At 33.2% G+C, this 11,901-nt stretch overlaps 1 protein-coding gene across 4 annotated transcripts in view; it reads left to right on the forward strand.

Annotated features, from left to right (window-relative positions):
• Positions 1–9,777, forward strand: part of LOC143230809 (protein croquemort-like) — a 71,162-nt gene extending 61,385 nt beyond the window's left edge. For 2 of the 4 annotated variants that reach the window (XR_013016636.1, XM_076464976.1), the window contains one exon: positions 6,741–7,204. Coding sequence is in view for 3 of the 4 variants with exons in the window: in XM_076464976.1 (XP_076321091.1) it covers positions 6,741–6,788 (48 nt within the window). In the remaining variant the exon portion in view is untranslated. Of the gene's footprint in view, positions 1–6,740; positions 7,205–9,498 lie in introns of those variants that run through there. The other 2 variants (XM_076464975.1, XM_076464978.1) reach the window with 1 other exon arrangement.
• The last annotated feature ends 2,124 nt before the right edge of the window (positions 9,778–11,901 follow it).

Consider the following 11,901-nt stretch of genomic DNA (forward strand, 5'->3'; position numbering starts at 1 on the left):
TTTTTAAGTATATTGATTAGATGTAATGGTAGAGTCACCCAGTAAAGCAACTATAGCATCCTGGTAACACACGGGGGGTATCTAAGGGTGTGTATGGTTTGGTTTGTTTTGAATTTCGCGCAAAACTACACGAGGGCTATCTGCGTTAGGCGTCCCTAAGACTAGAGGGAAGTCAAATAGTCATTATTACCCAAAACTCTTGAGCTACTCTTTTATCAACGAATAGTAGGATTGACCGTCACATTATAACGCCCCCACAGCTGAAGGGACGAACATGTTTGGTGGGAAGGGGATTCGAACCCGTGACCCTAAAATTACGACTCGAGTGCCTTAACCACTTGGTCATGCCGGGCCAGGGTGTGTATGAGTTATTTGACAACAGTTGGGCTCAGATACTGGTATATTGTGTTTGTGAAACTTTTTAATACACTTCTGGAACAAACAGAAACAATAAATGAACCAAAACAATGAGATACATTTGAAAAGTATTTTATTGATTTGAATTTACAACAAGAAATAGATAAATAATTGAAGATGAATAAATAAAAATTATTGTAAATAATAATCGATATCAAAAATAACTAATCCTAAATTAAAGAAGTAGTGCAGGTGTGTGTTTTCATTTAGCAAAGCCACCTCGGGCTGTCTGCCAAATCAACCGAGGGGAATCGAACCCTCTGATTTTTGCGTTGTAGATCCGTGGACTTATCACTGCACTAAGAGGGGGACCATAGGAGTAGTAAAGAGTGTAATCTAAAATTGTATAATAATGTAGTTCAAGAAACATCTTTATTTTTATAAATAATTAAGTAATTAACGATTAACTTTAAATAACATCTATTGTTAAGTATTTATTTAAGCCTAACTATATTAAATTTTCATTTTGTTTTGTTTGGTTTTGGTTTTTTATTGCTTAAAATGCCGACGTTTGTATGTAGTCATACTGACACCTCCTACAGCACAGTGAACAAAGCCCCAAAGTGCGAGGTAATTTCTAATTAATTTTATTTTTGTATTAATAGTGTAAATTAACCTGAAAAAGTACTTAATAAAAACATTGTAGTGTGAGCTCAACTGTTACTTTTATTTCTTTAATAAAAAATTCCACTACTTACCAAGTATATCACCGTCAAAATTGAGTATGTTATCTCAATAGCATCAATGCAAATACTGATGGTTCATAAACTAGTAAGCACTTCATATAATACATGTTGAACATTTAGATCAAATTCTTTATTTCGCTCATCACTGTGTAATTCATTCCTACAGGTATCCCTGTCGCACCAAATATGCTCGCCCTTTCAGCCGGAGGGGCATTATAAAGTGACGGTCAATCCTACTATTCGTTGGTAAAACGGTAGCTCAAGAGTTGGCATTGGGTGATGATGACTAGCTGCTTTCCCTCTCGTCTTACACTGGTAAATTAGGGACGGCTAGCGCTGATAGCTGTCGTGTAGCTTTGCGCGAAATTCAAAACAAACCAAACCAATCCTAAAGGTAATACAAAATTCATAAATTACTTATGTAAAGTAACAAAAGAATTGTGTGGCAGGAGAAATTACAAAATATAAAATATAGTAATGGTTAAAACCTTGCGAAATTGAAATAATTTTATTGGTAAACACGAAAAAAACGTATCGGGCAACAACTGTTCATTGGGTTTCCAAAGATGAACTGTGCTGCCATCTATGAACTTATGCATTTAACTTTTCTTCAGTATCCCAAAAATAACAACAGGTAGACTTCAGCTGAGCTAAGACTTTTTAGATAAAATTCCATTATTCATACTATAAGTGCTCACTACAATATACATTAATGTACGCTCAGACCGATACAAGCTAAACACAGTACTTAACAGTAAAATATACTTTCTGTCTAAGATGGTCATAAGTAATAGACATTGTGCTTTCACGAGACTGTACCGCTCTTTGATTGTTTTTCGGATGCCCGCCCCAAAACAAGTCAAAACCTGCTTGGTGTACCCGTATTTTATTTTGAACTAAGGCAACCACTAATCGATAAGTGTCTGTTGTTGCTGAGTGGTGACTAGTGTTTCTTTGTACATATTGTAGCGTTCATATCACCTGCAATGCTACTCCAGTGTCTATTCCAACTCTTTGGATACTCTTATGGAACAATTGAATTAACCATAATATTATAATATCTGTAAATGCAACTACGGTCAGTAATGAGGTTCGAATCCGCAACCATCAGAGTGCGAAACGAGTCCTTTTTTTTCTTTATTAATCCACCCTCATAGAGGAAGTATAAAAAAATACGTCAGGTTTTCAAGCCTTCTCATGACGATGACTATTCTTATCTGGATAATAAAGATAATTACTTGAGATGCATACACAGAAAATTAGTGGTAACAAAATAAATAAAACTAGTATCAAATATATTAATAATAAGATGAACCACAATAAGCTGAAAATCATTAAAAATCAAACAAAATAAATATTCCAAATCTCTGCAAAGTATATAAACCTGTAAATCCTCCCTTAACAAATGCCCAAACTCGTGATAAATACTACATAAACCTAACAGTTTATCACATAACCGAAACCTTAAGAAGTCGAAAAAAAGTTGGCTTTATGTTGAGTATTAAAGATGTACACAAACTGAACACCAACACCACGCGATAGAACCTTATTTCAGGCTGAATAAATCACAAACTTAGCTATACCCTTACACAAGCGTAACAACACGAGATGATGAGAACTCAGATGAGGTAAACATCCAGCTAAACTGTGATTCATTAGCTCACGACCTAAAACAATCTTCAACAAACTAAATGCTAAGTTACACGTGTCTTTTACTCTGGAACACCAGAAAAACAAATGAGCAACAGTTTCTCTAGCAACATCACAGAAGGAATACAAGCCCATCGGATGATGAAACACATGAACCAACTTAATGTTTGTTTGTTTTTTGATTTTCGCACAAAGCTACTCGAGAGCTATCTGTGCTAGCCGTCCCTAATTTAGCAGTGTAAGACTACAGGGAAGGCAGCTAGTCATCACCATCCACCGCCAACTCTTGGGCTACTCATTTACCAACGAATAGTGGGATTGACCGTCACATTATGACGCCCCCACGGCTTAAAGGACGAGCATGTTTTGCGTGACATGGATGCAAACCCGCGACCCTCAGATTACGAGTCGCACGCCTTAACATGCTTGGCTATGCCGGGCCCGAACCAACTTAATACTGGTAATCACCGCGTGATGCCAAATAAGATAATATAAACTGCAATACTAATAACCAACAAAGGAGACAAAGCAACCTTTCCAAGAGGAAAGTCCTAACTACCAAGCCATGTCAGAAAACCACATGGATACCCTTGTACTATATTTATTTTAATTAAGATTACCTTTTTATAAAAGATGTTATCGAGAATATACGTTAATCATTTCTCCTTTACTCACATGCATATATGTAAATACATCAGCTGAAGGCACGATTACAGAAGTAAAACAAAACAAAAACCAAACTAAACAACAACAGAACAATAATTTGAATATTACATATGTTAAGATCAGCCATAATATTTTGACCAGATTTTGTATCTTAAGGTTATAATTATTGAAAATATCTTGACCGGGTTACATCGTTTAAGATTATTGAAATTATCTTGACTCGTTAAAAAAACAGTTATGACGCATATTCAGCGACTAAAGGGCGCCGTCTTAGGTTACATGATTGCAAAGTAATAGGCGGCAGAGAGTGTGACTGTTATATGCTTATAGTTCTAAGAAGTTACACCAGAGGGTGCTTAGGTATGATAATAACGCAAATAGTGTGTTAGCAAACCACCAGAGGGTGATGCAGATCAACATGAGATTTACTTTATACTAACAGTTAGTCTTAAAATCAACTACTTTATCTAATTTGCATAATGTGGTATTTACAATTATCAATAATGAAACGTTTTTATTACAATAACAATCTTGCTTTATAAGTAAAATATTAAATCTGGCATTTTAATCTTGTCAGTTTTATAGTTTTTGCTTATGTAGTTAATCGTGTACGCTTTACAAAGGCAAATTGTGTTTCCGTAGTGGATAATATTACTATGGAGAGTGTTTATACATGCAGATAGTCTAATAGAATGATGAGCTCATTATACGGTGTCTCAACATGTAATTTACAGATTATATTTCTATGTATTGCGTATGACAATAAATGAGTTCTTTACAAAATATTTCAAAGGATAGTGTTACTATAGGCGGATGATGCTACTATTATTGTTACCATGGTTCATACGATTATTGCTTAATCAATAGTATTTTACCTTATTAGCATAGCATAGTATTTTTAGAAATATCTCTCCTGAAAAGGACGAATTTTTTATAATAATATCTAAATATCATGCAATAATTTAACATAAAATCTTACTGTTTCACTAATTTGGCTTTATGGATTAAATATATTCTTATGCTAATCTTCTATCAATATGACTATGATTTTTATTGTTTGTAATAGTAAATGAATTCTTGACAAAATATTTTATTTTACACATGATGGAAGTTAATTTGTAAATTTCACTTGCGTGTTACTTACGTTTTACAAAGACTGACAGTGTTTTTATGAGTGGAGAGTGTTATCGTTACAAAGTCTTACTATGATGCTCTAGGCAGATGGCCTTACAGGCGTATTGTATGTGTTTTACAAAGGCTGGTGTTTCTATACTTTGACAGTGCTACAATACTTCTGTAGGACTACATAAATATTTCAACTCGTTGCAACCTATATTTATAATTTTCATTTATACATTTAACTGAATTACATGTATTTTATCAAGACAGTTAATGTTTCTGAGTAGACTATGTTACTAAGGTTCTATAGGTAGAGGGCAGTACTTAGCAAACTGTATGACTATAAAGTTAGTGCTACTAGGGCGAATGGTATTTCCATAAACGGATAATTCAATAGGATGCTGAGTTCTTAGTAGGGTGTCTCAACATCTAATTTTGTTATCAACACTTAGTCTAGATTTATGTTCATTATTTGGACTGGATTTTTCATTCTTTCAGTTTTCTTGGTTTAAAGTATCTAGGCATAAAACACGGTAAAATAATTCACTAACATTTTCAAAATCGAGTCCACGGTCCAAAATACTTTTATATACTCAATAAATAAGAAGTCCCCAAACATCGTAATGTGTAGTTCAAACCAATATCTTATAAACTTTGATATGGTAAATCCAAATTTCTCGTTTTCAAAGATCTGTAGAATTATATTTTCAGCCATGTGAGCTTAATAACTAATATTCTAAAATGTCTAGCTCTAATGTGACTTTCACCATTCCCTCTTGCTCATTTACGAATAAGTAAAATATTCAGACATTCTACCACTTAACTTATGTATTTTACGTGTCAAGAAGGTGTGCTAAGTTATTTCTACCTTTAACATGACTAATTCCCAACATTCCTGCCATTAATGTGAATTGGCAAATACCTCTCATATTGAAAATGTGGTGACACAAAATGCTTATGTTGAATTAGTTGTGCACGACCAAAATTGTTTACTTTCGGAGAAGCTAGCTGTTAATGTGCCTACCCTGTCAATACGAAAATTCGTTGTTTGCGCCACGTTGCTCCGAGAAAATAATGCACTCCATCTTTTGAGACCATCCATGTGCTGAAGAGTGACTTCTACTATTCTGTCACATAAAAATATCTCAATTGTTGGAAATTAGACTGCCTGCCTTCCTTCTAATATATGAACTTCAAAATTAGGGACATTTCACGAAAATTTTGAAACAACAAGAACAAAAAAATCTTGCTATAAACCAAACAAAGGTATATGGTAGAACTAATGTATATATTAATTGCGCTTGTGTTTTATAGATTTAGATACTATCTTAGAGATTTGGCGCAGTTCTTTTCAATTTCAAAAATTTTTAGACAGATATTTCGAGTTTACCACTAAAAGCTTTCAAACCTTTTTTTGAGTGATATACTTTAGATAGGAATTTATTTTAAAAATTATAAGGAATTTCGAAGTTGAAACTGAGCTCCAACTCACCTATAACACACGTGTCAATTATATTTCGTACGTAAAATTTAGCGCTAGTCAACAAAACGTTACACCAATTGCAATGGTCAAGTTCACGTCACAATGTCGTTTTCTGTGGTTTTTTCATAGAAGCAGCCAAAATAATCATCATAAAACTATCATAAACGCTTTAAACATTACTTGATAATAATAGAAGTCAGCTTACCTGCAGAATAAATAATAAACCATTATTATGTCAACAAATGCAGTTGTGATAAAAAAAACAACGCTCACACGAAAATTCTGTTGAAGTAGCTTTGAAATAACTTATTATTCACTGCCTTTTGGTAATTCAACAACATTACTTATTAAGGACAAATAAAAAATCAGTATTCAGAGCTCTCCAACTTCTTCTGCACGTAATTTAAGTTTTTCTTGTTGTTGTTGAAAATCAACTTTAATTTGTTCCACATCGCTGAATGAAAACGTTCACAAAAAGTCATTAAACCTGTGTAAGAAAATCTTCTTGCCCAGTGAATTAGTCCTTCACTGTTCGAATAACTTTAACCACTTTAATGGTGGTTTTAATTATCTGATGTTGAGTTAATGGAATTTTTATAAAGCAGGCTTTTTCTCCATGCGAACTGTGTGAATATCCTATAAACATTATACGTTATTATAAGTTTTTCAGTCTCTTTAAAATTAAGAAAATTTATAGAAGAAATATCTGATTTACCTAGGAACCATTCAGTGTATCTTTGGCTCTATTATCTGTGGGAAACAGCTGACGTGTGTGCACATTAATCACACCCTATTATCTGTGAGAAGCAGCTGACGAGTGTGCACACCTACCAAGACAACCGAAACAAAGTTTTGTTTTGCGTTCGTTCAGTACAAGCTGATTTTATTAAGTGTTATCATTGTTAAATCGACCAGAAACTATCAAACTAACGCTGTAACCTTCGTTTCTCTAACTCTCTGTGACAGCTGGGCCATCTGTTTTATCCACGATTTTGACCAAATACACCACATGGTTTGGCTTATACAGGAAATACACTATTCCAAGTCAGACGTTTACCTTGATTGTGTATGTGAATCAGTGTACAATATTTTTTGAACCTTGTAATATGCTACGCTGAGAGTGATCTGTAAATGTTTATTATCACATATATAATATGAAAAAAATAAAATATATATATACATATATAAGTGTACATATTTTTCTACCGATAAATTATAACTAATTTTCAAGTTATTAAGAAAGAAAGAAACACGTGCAACTGACAAGTTTTAATATATGCTTATTATATTGTACTGTCGATATTACTAAATCCTTCAAGGTGAATCCTTGGTTGAGAAAACAAATAAATGAGCGTAGTTTTAATTAATTTTTCCCTAACCATCAAAATATTTTATTTGCTTAGAAAGAACTGGTAAAAATAGAAAACTAAAAAAAAATGCAACGAAAAATACAAAATTCTGTTCGTAACTTACATAAGATGTCAATCAGAATTTCTAGAAGAGCAATCTTGACAATCATAAGTCACCACAAAATGTCACATTCAAGTAATAAACAAAATCTGATCCAGTTAACTTTGCTGATGTGATCTTCTAAAACTACTCGAAAGCACAAAAGTTTGACCGTTTCTTTAGGTAACACATATAGTTAGTTAAATATTCAAATTCAGAGAAGGGGGCAATTTATTTATAGTACAACCATAGTTGTAAACAGGTATTAACATAGCTATTGAGTTATGTTTTTGGATAATTCTTGGATATAAGTGGAATCACTACCAAATAGACAGATCTTTTCAGTAAAAAAATTTATTGGAAATTCCTCTCAATACATTTGACTGAATAGTCAAGTTATACAAACCGGTTAAAGAACTTACTACAGTAGATTGTAAACATGGAGTTTTTAATAAAAATATATCAAATGCAACACAATGAATGCCATTAATTCCTGAATCATGGTTGAATCATTACATTTGTTGAAGTGTCTTATAGAAGTTAACTATGATGGTTTTCCTTTTCTACTTGAGAAAAGGTCACAGTTTACAGACACCTCATGCTGTTTTCTCCTCTGTACTTAATTTTTGTACACTAATACTTACTCTTAATTAGAAGAAACTCTAATTTGTGGGCGAGGAGACACAACTACTTGTAGAACTACATATTGTTCACATTGTCAGAACTAAACGGTGCAGTTTTTAATATAATGTACTAATCTGGTTTCTATAATAAATCAATTAATTTTAATGATTGTTGGTTTGCCCGATGAAACTAATTCCTGGTATATACTCATTACGGGTCCTGACTAAACAAAACCTTCGAAATTTTCACGTGTCGTCAGATGATCAAAGATAAGTGCTAGCTTTGACATGTAACCTTTACATTTATTTATGTCGTAACTGTTACTAACTACTGAGATTATAACAGCCTCAACTGTGCTTAACACAACATAATACATGAAACGGTAACTGTGTAATCTTACTTGTACAACACATAAACGTACGTTTAACGTACATCAGCATTTATAATGATATGTTTAATTACATTGTTTGTCATATATATGCGATCTTTAGGATATTAAAAACGATTTTGAATTTTGCTGTTCTGTTGAGGACACGCAATAATTTTTGTAGTTATCTCACTTGCTTTTAAAGATCAAGATGTGTTACAAATGATGTTCTGTTGATCTTGGGGATGCGACCATATCCGCATACAATCCTCCTAGCTTCCCGGAAATTTAAAAATACAGGTAATTATTTTTAATTGCAACTGTACTAATTAACCAAGGGTTAAACACCGTAAGTTCACGACCTTATGAAGATAAAGAACTTGAACTACTGGAGGACTAACGTACAAAACAAACACCAAAAATGCTCCATGCGCTATGACAGCATTTATTTCAGCAAGGTCTTGAACACGGGCTAATTACGTGTACACAGGATGTTATATATGAATAGATCACCGGGGCAAACTAACCAGCTGTTCAAGGCAGTGTTTGTATAAATTATAAAAAAAGATAAATACAGAACTTAATAAAGTGAAGTAAATATGAACGGATAACGTTTAAATCTCGCACGAAACCACACAAGTTTCTTCTATATGCATAAATATTACATTCAAGGAAAACGACAACAAAACACTGAATCGAAACATTCTCAATCGTCACACGAAATAAATAATTGCACAGTTCAAAAGATATGCACAACCTTTCAGAGAGTATCGCACTCAATATTTATCGTAGAATAATTTATTGTTTCTATAAATAAACAATGACAATATCAGATATTGTCTAACTCAGGCCTAACTTAATATTTCACCATACAATACCATGCCTCCACTTAAAGTGATATTTCATTTCGTCTATGAAAGTCTGGTGCTCTCGATACATTTGCGCCTGTGGACTGTGGGACCTTGAAGCTAAAGAATTCGAGGATGAGTGAAAAGCGTCTGGATGAAAGAAATTAATCCAGCTTTCTTTGTCTACAGACTCCCATCTGTAATCCTGGATTCCTCTCTCCACTTGGGCAAACAACCGTCGAGCGGCGCTAATATCGGCTCTGATATTTAGTATGTCAGTCTTGAAGTTCTCTAGTCGTCTGTGACCTTCTAGCATACGCGTCTTTGAACGGTTCGTTTCAGCTCTTTCCCTAGTGGCCAACATTATGAATCTCTTAATGTCAGCTTTAATCTACATAGGAAAAATACGTCTGTATATGTAGCTGTATACGTATTTTGTATTTCAAATAAAACATTTTCAATACTATACCAATATTTTTAGTTATGTGTTTGCCATGTCATATATTTAAGTGGTTTCTTGAGAAATTGTTGTTTTTTATTGATATATAAAAAAAAACGAAGATACGTTTCATCTTAAAGAAGAGACTGAAGATTTATTGATTACATTTGTTTTATTTTCTTCATTTAGATCAGTAATTACACAAACTATCACTGCGTCTGTGATGTCGAGAAACCCACTTGTTGAGAAATTTATATGCAAAAACGGCTCGTTTGGGTTAAGAAAATACGCTCACGAACCTGACGATGACCGAAGAAGGTCGAAACGTTGTTCGCTCTTCTGTGTAAAATATTTTCTCAACCCAAACGAGCCGTTTTTGCATATAAATATCACTACGTCTGCCTGTCTGTCATGCTGTCTAATATCTCTTTAATTGGATGTCAATATTTTACAAACATGCTGAGTATTTAGGCTGAGTTATTGTTATGATCATATAAATAATATACTGTTATAAACGATACCTTTAATTTACTGTATTGTCCATAATTAACGCCCCTGGAGTGTTTAAAATTGCAAGGTGGGAATTAATTATAATATTTGTGCAGTTCTCAATTCTATTTTTCACATGTAGTTTGTTTATTTTAATGCTAATAGGTGTGTGTTTGTTTCCGTTCTTTTTCACATTAACATTACAGTAATAAAAGTGGATGACATGTTGAAATACTGTTGCTGTCAAAATTAGAATAATAAAACAGATTACAGTAGAGGGTTATGTGTTGGATTACTAGTGCTATCACACAAGGTAAGCTTAATAAAGATACCGAGAAGGCGATAATGAGAGAGAAAGCACTAATTAGAAGCAAGATGGTAGATATATTGTTCTTTAGTCATGGAGAGAATTGGCATCGCGTGTATAGCACGTAGCTTAATGCCTTAGATTTATTCCAAAGTTTTAGAACACTTCTAGCGGTATAAAACGCAATTTAGACTAAATTGACTATTGATTTAGCAACTTTATTTCTTAATCTGTCTGTTACTATCAACCAGTTGGTTTGTTAGTTCAGTTATGTGAATAAATATCTTAGGTATAAATAAATTAGCGATTAAATGACTGTTTAGCGTAATTTGTGAAGGTAGGTCTATCGACCAGTAAACTTTAATTTACCAATTGAAATATCTAGCACTTGTAAATCGGAAAACTAAAAAGATATTATTATCACTAAAGAGACTAGACTCAGCAATTGACTTTTTCGTAACAATCCAAAAGTGCCCTCCAAGCAATAGAAACTGTTACAAGAATATCCGTAGTGCATGCATTTCATTTTAAAGAATCTACCAGTTATTAGATGGGTCACCAACTAAGGGGATAAAATGTGTCTTCAATACTGACTTGCAGTTGCGGAGAACCAATCTCGTTTATGTGTGTAGACCTATATCATAAGTTAGGAATCACTTAAATTTAAATCGTATATCGATGTGCATGTATTCTTATGTAAAACAGAGCATATCAAATCTGTTAAGCTATCAATACGGTCTTTATGCAATGATAGAATGAATTTATGATTCTTGATAGGAGGAATCGGTTATTATTATGCAGTGATCACGTGAACCTTTTAAAAGAAAATTTGTGGTGCCATCTAAGTTTAACGCATATTTCTTCTCCAACATATATGTTAAGATTATATCAAATCAAACTTAAGGATAGAAATTTTCTAAAGAAATCAATTTCTGATCCGAGTTAGCATAATACATCATACATCAAAGCCCCTGTGAATCGTGTTTCTCCTCTTAACCGTATAGCATAATACAAAAGTATGTTTACAGGAGACTAAAATATAGTAAGCACATTACACTTTATAATAATAATAAAGCCGCGGCTTTATTCCAAATCCTGAAAGTAAATCTATTCATTTAAAAACTTGTAAGATGCTTATAGCCTTTTACGTTTGATTCAAGTTATGTAAAAATTATAGAGAAAATAAACAAGTAAGCTAGATTGAATGAAAAAAATTATTGCTAATACAGAGGTCGAGTACGTTATATTAAAACGATTTTGGAGCCTCACCACTTCGCTAAAGATCATGTCGCCACGTTCGGTAATGCCTAATCTGACGACTGTCATCTCAGTAATAAGCCTGCGACGTAGTTTGCAT

The sequence above is a fragment of the Tachypleus tridentatus genome, chromosome 10 (assembly GCF_004210375.1).
Source record: "Tachypleus tridentatus isolate NWPU-2018 chromosome 10, ASM421037v1, whole genome shotgun sequence".
Classification (NCBI taxonomy): domain Eukaryota; kingdom Metazoa; phylum Arthropoda; class Merostomata; order Xiphosura; family Limulidae; genus Tachypleus; species Tachypleus tridentatus.